Below are 14,463 nucleotides of genomic sequence, written 5' to 3'. Positions count from 1 at the left end.
CGTTCGGCCTGTCCAAACTTAGATTACTTCTCGTTTCTTCCTTATACTTTCGTATGACAAATAGACTTAGCCGTTGATTTCGAGATAACCGTTTTTGACCCCAACAACTACCTTCTACTATTTTTAGACTACCTTATTTGTAAGTCGTCCAAACCTTCCAGACGACTTATTTGTAAGTCGTCCAAACCTTCCAGACGACTTATTTGTAAGTCGTCCAGCTGGAAAACCTTCCAGACGACTTACAACGACAAGTAGACAAGTTCAAATACACAAATAAATCATATGTTGTGTATGAATCTTCATTCAATATTAAGTAGACAAGTTCAAATACACAAATAAATCATACACAAGTTAGAAAATCTATACAACGACAAGTTCAAATAAAAATACACAAATATACAAATACACAAGTTAGAAAATCTATACAAGTTAGATTTGTGTATCTAATCATACATGCCCACGAACATACCACCATCCTCATTATCTTTCAAATGCTGATCAACAAGCTCCGTCCATATAACCACAGCCATATTATCCCTCATAGTCTTCGCATTGGACCTAGCAAAGTCTTTAGGGCTAAAGGGGACCCCAAGAGCATGACATTCAATGTACTTTAGAGCGCACACGCCACAATCACCATTGTTGGCCGTGGGTACATCTTTCAGCAGTCTCTCATATGTGTATCGCTCCAACCCGTATTTGACCCGTAATTCCTCGGTGGCTGCGCACTCAACAAGCATATAAGGGACCATCTCGAGAAAAGGCTTCATTATCTCATCCAATGCTTCTGGTATGCTAGATGAAGGTATGCTGTCCCAGACGACTATGTGCCTCTTAGGGATCGATATCCAGATAGCAACCCAATGTTTGTTGTCCAAGTTCACTGGCGCATAGATATCATCAATGTCCTCCCCCACTTCTTGTTTGATTGGCAAAATGAAGGCATTGATCCGTCATAAAAAGTCGACGCCCCACTAGGTAGCATTCTTCCTAAACCTTTGTGATCAGGTGCCGATGCTTTGAAGAACAGATACTGCTCTCTCCAAGACTGGGAAAGTTGTGATCCAGGAAGCACATTCGCTCGCTCCGGAAAGCTTGTGGGTTCTCCTGATACCTCTGCCTCAGCACATTCATCCAAGCATCCATATGCTGCATATAAAATAATACAAGTTAGAACCTTCCAGACGACTTATTTGTAAGTCGTCCAGCTGGAAAACCTTCCAGACGACTTATTTGTAAGTCGTCCAGCTGGAAAACCTTCCAGACGACTTATTTGTAAGTCGTCCAGCTGGAAAACCTTCCAGACGACTTATATATTTACAAATCTATACAAAGACAAGTTACCAGACGACTTAAAGATAAGCAGAAGACTTACTACGTCTTCCAGCCATGCTTTGGGTGTCCGGAGGATATGATACCACCAAGTTGGTGATGTACGTGGTTTGTCCTTTTGGGCAGTGAAATAATCACTGCAAACAAAAAAGCAATCAGTTTTGGTAGACTAAATCAAGCTATTATGGGTAAAGCAATCACTTACGGATCAGTTTTCAACCAATCAGCGAGCTCCTTCAACTTAGGTCTGTTTAGTGTGGGAAATGGATTATACTTTCCCACTCTAAGGAGTTTCTTTCTCTCTGCCGTATAAGGAGATATCTGCGTGGGAGCAGGTTTCTTCGTTCGTTCACTCCTTGCACGCACAGAAGCAGTGGGAGCTGTTTTGTCCAATACAACCAGGCTCGGTTCTGAAACTGGAACGCTTGGATCGGTGGAAGCGAAGCTCGGTTGTTGATCGTTGGAAGCGAAGCTCGGATGGTCAGTGGAAGTGAGAGGAACAATCTCTTTGGAGGTGACACCATCTGCTTTATCTGCTGTATCCTCCGGCAAGATCTTATATACCGAGATCGCCTCATCTGCTGTATCCTCCGGCAACAATCTCTGCAATAAAAGTTGCACACAAGTTAACCCTGGACGACTTAAATAAAAGTTGTCTGGACGACTAGTTGACCCTGGACGACTTAAATAAAAGTTGTCTGGACAACTAGAAGACCCTGGACGACTTAATTCTTGTTGGGAGAGGATTTGATACTAACCTCTTTGGGCAGAGGAGAAGGCTGTTTCTTTTGAGGAGTAGGCTGTTTCGTTTGAGGAGAAGGCTGTTTCTTTTGAGGAGTAGGCTGTTTCGTTTGAGGAGTAGGCTTTGCCTTTTGAGGAGCAGGCTGTCTGGTGGGAGGAGTAGGATGATTGGTTTGAAGTGTAGGCTGATCCTTTTGAGGGGTGGCTTGAGTGGTAGGTTGTTTGTTACTAACCCCGGTTTCTTTGGCTTGAGGGGTAGCCTGATTGGTGACACCAACCTTCTTCTCCACAACTTCCAATCTATCGGACAACTTCCTAATCTCCCTGATGCACTTCTTAAACCCATCTTTCATCATGTCACCTAAGCCACTTCTTAAGTCCTTGAACATATTTTCCAACTCCTCTCTGGTCACCCAACTAGCCTCTTCTCTAGCCTCTTCTCTAGCCTCTTCGCTAGCCTCTTCTCTAGCCTCTTCTCTAGCCTCTTTAGGAGCCTCTTTAGGACCCTCTTTACGAGCTTTCTTCCGAGGTCTCTGATTGTCTTCCTCCTCCTCCTCCACCTCCACCACAACCATCTCTTTGGCTTTTTTCGATGGAGTCACAAACTTAGGTTTTGTACCAGTGACTTCCCAGCAATCCATGGTCCACTTCCACGGTCTCCGATCATACATGACTTTAATGATGTTCTCCGCGGGCACGTCCTCAACCTCAGAGTCCCATTTTGGCCACATTTCACTAATGTCCTTCTCAACAAAGTTGATCACGCGGGTCTGCAGTAAATAGAAGAAGAATCGAGTTAGATATTTGAAACAAAATACTAAATAGACGACTTAATTATAAGTCATCTACAAAGTCGTCCAGCTGGACGACCTTCCAGACGACTTATTATAAGTCGTCTGCTAAGTCTTCCAGCTGGACGACCTTCCAGACGACTTATAATAAGTCGTCTACTAAGTCGTCCAGATGGAAGACCTTCCAGACGACTTATAATAAGTCGTCTACTAAGTCGTCCAGCTGGAAGACTTTCCAGACGACTTATTATAAGTCGTCTACTAAGTCGTCCAGCTGGAAGACCTTCCAGACGACTTATAATAAGTCGTCTACTAAGTCGTCCAGCTGGAAGACTTTCCAGACAACTTAATTAAGTGAAAATGGAAAGGTACCTGACTCAAGATAGCAGCTTTCATGAATCTGCGGCCTCTGCTGCCCTCGTAAGCCAGAATCGGTGGAGACGGACTGTTTGCTCTGGGACTACCAATACTAGCACCCAATCCCGGAATAGCTGTGTACGCCCAGACCTGAAGAACTTGTATAAACCCATCCACGGTGTAACAGCCAGTAATATCTTTGTTCCACAAAGAGTCCATCAGCACCTTAAACGCGACTCTCCCCCATGGATAATTTTCAAACCGTTCTAAATCCATCACTAGCCTTGCCAGAGTAGCTCGTGTAGCGGTTGAAAACTTTTTCCCTTCAATGAATCCAGTGAAGATGGAAAGGTACGCGAGTCGCTTGCGATCTTCCCTGGACCAATCCCCGCATCTCTTCAGTGCTGCTATTATCTGAACAGTAGTTGGCCCAGCTTCCAGATGAACTCCCATCATCCCCCAGAAAGAAACCATCTCTGGGGTAACTTCACATTCTGGTGTCTCAAGGTCCACGATGTACTCGCAGTTTAGACCAGTGATGTTTTCAAACTCTAACAGTGAAAACCTCGCAGGTTCTGGACCAACGAGACACCACATCTCGTACTTCTTCTTAATGTCCAGCTTTAAACAGAGCAAGTAGTGAACCAGCCTTGAAGCCCAACCAAATCCCTGCTCCTTGAACTTGATGAAAACTCCCAATCTCGACTCCTTGAGCTCTTCAAATTCAGCATCAGTGAGAGCTTCCCTAAGAGCAGTATGCAACTTCTTGTCATCCGTATGATACGAAATGCTATTGTGGGGTTCTGGCTCTTCCCCTAATGTGTATAACCTACGGGGGAGTTCTGGAATATCCATCCTTTTTGTCTGCAAAATAATCAAAGACAACAATAGAAGTCAGAACACAAGCTAAATCAATCACGCCTTAATTGTTACTCCAGACGACTTAGTAGACGACTTTAATATAAGTCGTCTGGAAAGTCGTCCAACTGGACGACTTAGTTGACGACTTATATTTAAGTCATCTGGAAAGTCTTCCAAATAGAAGACTTATATTTAAGTCGTCTACTAAGTCGTCCAGTTGGAAGACTTTCCAGACGACTTACTTACAAGTCTTCCAGTAGAAAAATTTCAAGCGGACCTGATTAGTCGCAGAAGGAGTTGGAGTACTCGTCATTGTGGTTATAGATCTGAAAAAATAAACGTGAAATAGTGAGAATGAGTAAATTGAAAGAGACAACGTTTTATGTTCATCTTTTCCTCGAGTTTGATGACTTACCGGCGTTAGGGTTTACAGAGAAACGGCGCTACGGTTTACAGAGAAGAAGCGGCGGCGCTAGGGTTTAGAAGAAGCGACGGTGCTAGCTAGTGTTTAGAGGAAGCGGCGGTGAGAACGTTGGTGAGCACGGTGGCGAGGGCGACGGTTTGTTCGGAAATAGTGGAAGCGGGGGCGCTAGGGTTTAGAGGAATCGGCGGCGCTAGGGTTAGAAGAAGCTGCGGCGACAACGGTGAGAATGAAGTGAGATAGATAGCCGACGTTGAGAACGATGGTTGTTCGGAAATAGTGGGAATTCGAATCGCCTTCGATATCGCCGGTGAGAGAGAACTGTTAGGGTTTCTGAATTTCACGGAAAATGAAAAAAAAAAATCACCTTATATATTGGGTAAATGATCCGGTTAGCTTTAAAAGTACATTGGTAAACTTTAAGGTTTGGTCCGGTTTAGACGACTTATTCTGGCTGATAATGTGCATCAGACGACCTAATATTTAGTCGTCTGGGCACAGAAGACTAAATATTAAGTCGTCCCAGACCCTAAAATGAACCCCTAAACTAAAATGACTAAATTAACTTACTAACCACGTTATAAAATCAAATTATACTTCAATAGTGTTTACTATACACAGAAATGAACACGCTTAAGTAATTTTAAAAAATTTCAAAAACGGTTTTAATGTTTTCCAAACTCTAACCCTAAGAACACATACAATACTACAACATATGTTGATGAAACATAAACTAAATAATATCATGACTCACTACTTTCACTCATCTGGGCTGAAAACAATTGAAATTTGTTATATATTAATTTATATCTCTTAAGACATATGTTAATTACATAATTCCAATTTTTCACTTATCAAAATATTTTTTACAAAATTTTTAAATTATGTTTAAGAATAACTGTCCAGACGACGTTAACTTAAGTCGTCTGGACGACTTATTTTCAAGTCGTCTAAACAGACGACTTGCGAGGGGTATAAACGTAAAAAAAAATCCGTTTTTTTGTTTGTTCACAAGGAGATAGTTGTAATTTCAATAGCCTTTTAGGTTACTTTTGCCTTTGACCCAAGTTGGGGTATTCTTTTGGGTTTGACTCCAAGTTTTGAGTCACAATTGGTAATTCTCCCTATTTTTATATTGTATATTTACTTATTCTAATTTTTTTTGCTTTTATATTAACTGATAATATTACGATAGATGTTTAATGTTATATTTATATTTCTTTTATTGTATATTTATTTACTTATTTTCTTAATGCCACGTGGCATTTTTTGGAAAAAAAAATTCGATGATGTGACACCCTATAGAGTTCCAACATGAGATCAAGAGAAACTCGAGGAATCTTTTTAGAGAGGTTTCCCATGAAAACATTTTACTTATCATTACCACCAACCTTTACAAAAATCTGAACAGTCTTATTCTCCCACTTTTTTGCCTACACCCGGGCTTATACAAATATCATTGTATATATTTTTATTTTAATATATATATATATATATATGTTAAACATATATTTAATCTATGTTATAAAAATATAAATAGTAAATTGATTTGAATATGAGTGAACTTTTATCCTGAGTTTATTATTTTTACAATCTAAAATATGTATATGATGGTGAGAAAATGTGAAATTAGTAAATAATTTGTTAAACCTTAGTTATTATCCAAACTAATTATATATCTTACATATGTAAATTATTATGAAAATGATGACAAAAAAGTAAGTTATTATGAAAATATATTATTAGTCTTAACTGAATTATACTTTTTTACTTTAGATCACTAAACTTACATTTTAACTTACGATATAGTTCAATATTAAAGTATTAAAACATTTCTGAGTTTAGAATTTAAAATGAGTTGATGTCAGTTACTACAATGTTTTCATGACTGCTGCCCGTTGTAAAACAACCTTAAAAAAATGACATCAACATTGGTTTAATACTAAATTTAAAATGTTTATAAACTTAATTATAAAATTGATTCTATAGTTTATTTTCACACTTATGTTGGTTCATTACCAGAGTTTTTATTTTGATTACTTTCTTAGGAGTTTGTATTTTATATTTTTGTGTATCGCCATCTTTTTTTGTCAGCTTGTGTATCACCATCTTAAATTTCTAATATATCACTCAACACATATGCTTTCTAAAATATTCCAATTTTGTTTTGTGTGGAAAGAGTTAAATCTCAGTATTAAAACTAAATTGTAGAGAATTTATATTTCTTTAAATATATATTATAACCAACTATATATTTCAAGAAGATTCTATTTTTTATTTTACATAGTGATAAGTAACTGAATAAATTTTCTTTTTAAATGCATGACTACATTATTATTTAGTTCTTAACAATAACATCTACAAAAGATAAAGAATAAAATATAAATAATTAAATATTTTAAAATTTAAAATTTTAATTTTGTATATTCTAAAAAGAAAAACACATTCATTATCTACCTAGTCGCATACAAATAAAATTTTATCGAGAATTAAAATCTTCATCTAGAATATGAGGGCTCAAGAAAATACTAAAACGACTTATCCCTTAAAAGTTTGTTATGTATATGTTTATTTTTAATTAGATGGAGTTTTTAAAAAATCAGAGTATCACTTTAATTATTCTTGCAGGCAATGTCAAATTCTAGTTTAGTTGTTATAATCAACACTTGGAATCATATAAAATCATATTTATTCATATATCTAGTGTAAATAGTTTTGTACACATTTATCTTCAATGATCCCAATGAAAATTTTATCTTTTTTCTCAGTTAAAAAAATATCTTCATAATGTAACTGCGATTTTGCTAACCTTTGAGTAACTAATTTTGAACTGAAGTATATCATTATGTCTCTCTAGTTGTATTTTACTAAGTACACCATGATTATACCATTTTGGTAATGAAAACCAAACTGAACCTTCGGGGACATACAAAACCCGGCCGTAGATACTTTTTTAATCTTCCATTACAAATTCTTTTTTAGTTTTTTTTTCTTTTTTGACAAATTATTTCTTTAGTTTTCTTCTTACATTGTAGTCAACTCCTATGTTTACTTCTTCTGTGGTGAATGAATCTTGTGATTTACTTCTTACTAGATTTTGACCCGCGCTTTTGAAGCGCGGAATATTTTACGATGAAAAATTTCACTAATAATTTAATAAATATTTTGGTAATTTTTAAAGAATGTGTATTTAAAATACTTTTTCATTTAAATCAGTATTTTTAAATTCAACCCGATTGTGATTATACCGGTTAATCCGGAGATCTGACAATTTAATTTATGTTTTTAAAATATTCATATTAAAAAATCACTAAAACCCGAGACTAACCGATTGAACTGATGGATGACCGATATGTAATCTAATTGGATTTAAACTGTAATAGTTGCATAATTTGTAATCTTATAATCGAAATTTTAAAGTTCACTATTTTTCAATTTATGAAATTATGATGTTTCTACAAAATTTTAAAGAGAAAATGATAGATATAAAATAACTAAGATTAATTATTGTATTATTTGGAAACATTGATGGTAGTATAAAAATATATTGTTTGAAAACATTGATAGTAGTATATAGAAATAAGTATATTGTTTGGAAACACTGATAGTAGTATAAAGAAATAAGTATATTGTTTGGAAACATGGATAGTAATATAAAGAAAGGAACATTAGTGATTAAATGTATGTTTAACTATAAAGTATAAAAGTGTATTTAATTTAAAAACTTACAAAACAAATATTAGGTCCAACAGAATGTTTCTGTTTTAATAAGATAGATGTGGTGCTTAAGACCTTCCTTTCATGTTCAATGGTTGGAGTCAACCATAAACACATATTAGTATACAGTTCGGCAACCACTTTAATGATTTATCCCCACCTTACATTGTTGCTTCATTATTTAGTACATAACTCTCATAATTAGCTATGTAAACAACTGGATCTCACATGAAATGATTTTTTAATTTTGTTTCCACATTAATTATAACTTGCGCAAGAATGTTAATAAATATGTGTATTAATGAGTTTCCTTATTGCAAATATGTTAAATCATTCACTCTTGATGTCGACCATTTATTACATTGCTTAATGACATTTAACAATTTGTATCTAATTAGAAAATTTATTTTTATTAACTTATCTTATTAATATTGATTACTTGTGCAAGTTAAAATCATATCATATACATATCTTTTATGACAATACAAATTTAATATCTTTCGACACATGCCCATATTGGAACGACGCCGTTTATGCTTCACAGTAAAACCCTAGACTCGAGTAACTTTGTGTGACTTGACTATATATACAACGGCCAGACTTGGCTTCGAAACAAAATAACATGCGTCGTCAGCTCTATTCTCTAAAGTTAATTGCTTTATGATCTTCTTCTGTTTTGTTGTTATGTTGTTCTGTTGCTATGTTATCTTTTGTTGTTCTTGATGGTGGTAGTGGTGGAATGTGATGATACGTAATTGTCGCACCTACGATGGATGTAACATGGTGATTGACTTTTCATTATCTGATTTCATCAAATGGTTTTCTTGATCCAATAGTTTCAATATTTCTATATTTTATTTTGGTTTATTTGATCTTTTAGAAGAAGAGGAATGAGGATAATTTATCCAACGTCTATTAAGTTTGAACAATAGTGTTGAACCAATGACATGCATTACCATCTGACTTCTTTTATCTAAATTAATTTAGTAAAATCTTTTTTATTTTTTCTTTCGTTTTCATTAATTAATGTTTGGTTGAATGAATGAATGCCTAGATGTATCTGATGTCCAAAGTTATAAAAGTAGTTGGACATTTCGTAATTCAAGGTGTAGATTGAATATTAAAATAGGTTTTGCGAAACTGATTGTTTTCTCTTGATAAGCTCTTTGTTACTGTACCCCTGTTTATATCTTCCCACTTATGTATTCTTTGTTTTGTTTTTACTATGTTTTGGTTAATCATGTTGGTGTGCCTTCAAGGAACTATGTATTCCCTAATAACTCTGGTTAGCTAGAATCCGGAAAGTCCCAAAAATAATAACAAGAGACCGAGGTATTACAATAGACTCCTGAAAATAAGATTTGTCCGTCGACGGAAATCAATATACAGTTCCAAGTACGGTTACACTGTTTCAAAAAAATGAAAAGAAATACATTGATGAATGAGCAATCTTGAAGAATACACTTTGTTTTCACACAAAGAATCTCTGGTGTCAACGAGGTACTTATTAACCAAACCCACTTTGTTTGCTTCATTTTTTATAGAGCTTGATCTCTGGTTTCCATTAGGTCTATGTTATATTCACTTTTTGATAAGTCAGTTATAGATGTTTGTAAAAGGTGACAATCATCATTGATTTTCTTATCTTGAAATGCTTTAGTTATTTAGCTCTTTTTATTTTTTTTAGAGGTTTGGGTTTCAGTATTTACTATCTACCTATGCTTCTTGTTAGGTTCTAACTCTTGCCGAGCTCCTCCGTGTTCCCATTCCGAGCTTCAAGGTCAAAGATTTGACACTTGAGACAATGATCTCTCAATATTCAATTCCTGGTATAGTCAGGGTGCTACAAAACTCACCTGAATTGAAGAAGCTATCAACAATACACAAAATGGAGTTTGGCACCATACCGGTATTTTTCCATAAGCCTATTTTATTTTCTTAGTTTCCTCGACCATTCTAACTATTAGCGAGTTAAAATATAGTCGTAGAACCATGCATGTCCTTTCACTTTGGGTTTGTAGAACCTGAAATATTGACTATCAGTGTGCATAACGGAAGACCTTTTCTGTTGTACAGGAGGAGTATATTGACACGTAGTTGGATTTGCAAAGCTTGAATCGGGATCAGCGTTGGAGCTTGGAAGCGAGGATCTTTGAGAAACTGAGTCATTGAAATGTAGAGTCGAGACACGTGGCTTCCTTCATGGAACTTATGTTAAAAAAAAACAAAGACATTAGAGAAGATGGTCGTTTGGTTTTATAGTTATCTTAAAGAGCAAACTTTTGAAGAGTTGCCTGAGATGGTTCCAATGCTCGCTGACAAGAACAATATCTCCATAGTGATCCACCTATTCAAGCCGAATCACAGGGTTTTTTAGTCTTGGATCTTTTTTCTTTTACCAAAGTAGTCTTGGATCTTATGATAATATCTTTGAACGTGAATTTGAACCCTAATTTACATTTTCTTAAAAGATTTTTCTTTAAACTTTAAAACGAAAAACTACATAAACCACAACTTTGTGCCATGATTCATTAGAATTTTTTTAAACGTTTATTCATGATCTTGAAAGTACTATTTGTTGTAAAAAACTTACATAAAATATTTATAATGGTTCAATTAAAATGTGTAGTGTAAATAAAATTAATAAATTTACTTTATGTATGTTCACAATAAAGAAGAAAAATATTAGGGTATATCCAAGAATTTAGGGTTTAGTGTTTGGATTTTTATCCAAGGGGTTAAGCTTTGTCCAAGGGTTTAGGGTATAGTGTTTAGTGTTTATGATTTACTCTTTTGTGACTGTTTAAAAATTGTTAAAAAAAAAATCATCTTTTGGCAACTACTAATATTTTTCATTTATTTTTAAAACTTAACACAAATTATTATTATTTTATTTATTATCTTTAAAGAAAACTGTACATTAATTGGCAAACTATGATTAGTTGGTAATTCACCCAAGACAAAGTCATGATAAAATATTAAACTAGGAAACATTCCCATATAAATCAAAATTGTGGTAGTTAAAGATAATCGATGAATCAAAAGAATGTTTACATTTTTATATTTTTCAAAAAAAAAAGGTTTACGATGAGAGAGAGAGAGAGAGAGAGAGAGAGAGAGAGAGAGAGAGAGAAAGAGAGAGAGAGTGATAGATAACTACGATCCACTTATGCACTTATAATAATAACGTAACATGTAGTATATGAATTAGACATAATGATACGTAAAGATTGAGAAAGAATTATAATCTACTTATATATTTATAATAATAGCTAGACGGGTAATATATGGATCATATGAATGCTCGCACGCACGATATGATCGTAATTACCTTTTTATCTTTTTCAAAAAATTAAAAGGCTTATGATGAGAGAGAGAGAGAGACTAATATGTGGAGAAACCTAAATGAGTAAGATACAAAGATACAACAAGAGTGAAATATAATTAGGATCCACTTATGCACTAATAATAATAGCTATACAGGCAATATATAAATCATATTGATGCCTGCACATGCATGATTTATTTATTTCATATTTCAAAGTATATGATAATAATTTAAACATCAAAGTAGATTGAATTAAGTAATGTCTAAAATGCTTATAGTTTTGAATCACAAAGACTGAATGAAGAACAAATTTAGATTTAATAATACATAAAACATATGAATTGTATTTGAATAATACATATTTATATGAATAATACATAAAACATATGAAGAACAAATTTAGTTTTAATAATACATAAAACATTTGATTATATATTAATAATATTTATACATAAAACATAAGAACTGTATAAATGCCCGCACATGAGATTGCTCGCTGGTCTTACTGATGATGCAGCAAAAGAGCTTCAATCCTTTTCAAAATGGATTTTGGATATTGGAGATGGAAAAATAAATTTGCATAACGACGGTCAAGTTGAGATTGACATACCTTCTGATTTGCTGATAAAAAATAGTGGAGAAGATTCTATTGAGACTATGGCAAAAGAGGTTTATGGACAAGCTTTTCAAACCTCAACAGATAAGGATTTGTATAGACATCGAGCCATTCTCACTCCCACAAATGATGAAGTGGATAAAATTATTAGTGTGTTTTCGCAGTTGCCAGGTAACATATTTTTGTGTTTACTCTTATGTTCCAGTGACTTTTTACATGTCACTAAAGTAAAGGATTTACATATGCTTTCAGGTGAAGAGAAGGTTTACCTTAGCTCTGACAGTATTATCCCATCCGATGTTGACGTAGAAGAAAATGTAGTATATTCTCCAGAGTTTTTGAACAGTGTTAAAGTGGTTGGACTGCCTAGACATTATTTGAAGCTGAAGGTTGGTGCTCATATTATGTGTCTCTATAACATGGATCTTGCAGATGACTTATGCAATGGTAATAGGCTAACTGTTACTCAGTTACTATCCCATGTGATAAAAGGTAGAATTATAACCGGAAACACTATTGCTGGAGACAAAGTCTGGATTCCTAGAATGTATGTCATCCCACCTGACACAATGTTTCCCTTCAGAATGCGTCGAAGACAGTTTCCCGTTACATTGGCTTTCGCGATGGCCATCAACAAAAGCCAAGGTCAAACACTAGAAAGTGTTGATTTGTTTCTGCCTAGGCCAGTGTTCTCTCATGGTCAGCTCTACGTTGCACTTTCAAGAGTTAAGTCGAGAGCTGGATTAAAAATTCTAATAACTGGTAAATAAAGGAAGCCGGAGACAAAAACATTGAGTGTTGTATACAAACAAGTTTTTCAGAAATTCTGTAGGGAGGGTACGTAATTGTTATCTACTTTTTTCCAATATTTTTTTAAAAGTATATAAATGGTTACAATTTTTTTTTGTATTTGCCAGATGGGTAATGATGAGTATGAAGATCGATAGTATTTCATTGCCAATCAGTTTTCTGACTATTCCGATCATGGTACGTCAATTTAATATTCTTTTATGTTCAATAAAATTTACAAATTTATAAATCTTTCAAATTATGTTAACCCGTCTACTTGCTTACAAAATTAAATTTATTTTTTGCCGGGTTTCTAATGGAAGTTGTTTTCTTTATCGAGAATTGTACTTCATACTTTATATAATTTATGGATAATATTTTCAATTTTATTATATTTTCTTTTAATATGTCTACATAAATTTTACGAGTAAAATTATGCATAAATTTTTTTTCACCTAAAATAAAGAATTACAACACATATACAATACAATTCTAATTAGTGATAATGTAAAATATGTTACTTCTCAAACTATACACTATTAATTCTAGATTTGGAAAATAAAATATTTTCTTAAACACAAAAATTATTTTGGGACATTGCAATTATACATATATACAATAACTAACTCTTGATACCGAAGTTACTTTATTTCATCTCGTCTTTTTAAAATATTGAATACCAGCATTTTTTCTGTGCCTAATGCTTTATCCCAAAGACAGTGGTCTTATGATTTAAAATCCGTTACTTCCAAACCTGACCACTATTTTATCCATAATTTGAAAATGTACAATGTCCACACAGGGTGTGAACCGGTCAACTAGTATATCTTTACTTTGTGTCATTTTTATTGGTTATACCAAATACAACAGATATCCTTGCCCTGAAGGCCTGACGTCAATGTCATCCTCACGAGTTTTCTGGGTGTAAGAAACCAACGGACAAATAATATAATTAAGTGTGACGCTAACGCCACGTTCATTATGTTATGTACTATGCTTGACTGATAAAACTTGAATATGTAGGCTTTATTTGGTTCATAGCTTTTAAGATAATATAGATCGAATAAGTTCATTGATGAGAGCCGCAACAAAAAAATCTTGAGTTACTGATGTTCTAATCTGATCAAGTCAGTTTCTCTGCATTCTCTCACTGACTTGCATTGACATCGTTCTGAATATCTTATAACACCATCTTGCACCAGCTTCAAAATGAGTCAATCTGATTTTATTTCTGTCACATCTTTCTTGCACCAATGGTTAAGAGAATATTTTGTTTCACGATCGAGACCTCATAGGCTGTAATGCATCATGATTTATTTCAGCTGTTGCAGAGAAATATGATGAAGACTGTATGAAAAGGTGGCAAGGGTAACTGGATAATCACACTAAAAAATTATAAAATATCAAAAAAAAAAATGAAGATAAATGCTTTGAAGCAAAGTAATGAAAAATAAGCAAAGATGTATATGCAAGTTTGAAGAATCAGTTCTATGAATTTCTTTTGCTACGT

The 14,463-nt window shown here is 34.2% G+C and overlaps 1 protein-coding gene, 1 non-coding gene and 2 pseudogenes across 2 annotated transcripts; 3 read left to right on the top strand and 1 right to left on the bottom strand.

The window, feature by feature from the left end:
* Positions 1 to 443: 443 nt before the first annotated feature.
* LOC130500042 (uncharacterized) lies at positions 444 to 4,232 on the bottom strand (annotated as a pseudogene).
* A 4,725-nt stretch (positions 4,233 to 8,957) lies between these two features.
* On the top strand, positions 8,958 to 9,029 carry LOC130500557 (small nucleolar RNA U31b; annotated as a pseudogene).
* A 74-nt stretch (positions 9,030 to 9,103) lies between these two features.
* LOC130500521 (small nucleolar RNA Z195/SNORD33/SNORD32 family) lies at positions 9,104 to 9,189 on the top strand. Its single transcript, XR_008939142.1, has one exon. It is a non-coding gene; the product is annotated as a small nucleolar RNA Z195/SNORD33/SNORD32 family (small nucleolar RNA).
* A 2,842-nt stretch (positions 9,190 to 12,031) lies between these two features.
* Positions 12,032 to 13,111, top strand: LOC108824752 (uncharacterized). The gene is made up of 5 exons (XM_056994739.1): positions 12,032 to 12,217; positions 12,329 to 12,335; positions 12,417 to 12,926; positions 12,997 to 13,001; positions 13,082 to 13,111. Exons 1-5 carry the CDS (start codon positions 12,032 to 12,034, stop codon positions 13,109 to 13,111), a joined length of 738 nt encoding a protein of 245 aa, XP_056850719.1.
* Positions 13,112 to 14,463: the final 1,352 nt, after the last annotated feature.

The sequence above is a fragment of the Raphanus sativus genome, chromosome 9 (assembly GCF_000801105.2).
Source record: "Raphanus sativus cultivar WK10039 chromosome 9, ASM80110v3, whole genome shotgun sequence".
Classification (NCBI taxonomy): domain Eukaryota; kingdom Viridiplantae; phylum Streptophyta; class Magnoliopsida; order Brassicales; family Brassicaceae; genus Raphanus; species Raphanus sativus.
This window is presented reverse-complemented; position numbering and strand designations above follow the sequence as displayed.

What these genes read in the sequence shown, in the direction of transcription:
- LOC108824752 (XM_056994739.1), top strand. Translation starts at nt 12,032, where the DNA reads ATGAGATTGCTCGCTGGTCTTACTGATGATGCAGCAAAAGAGCTTCAA.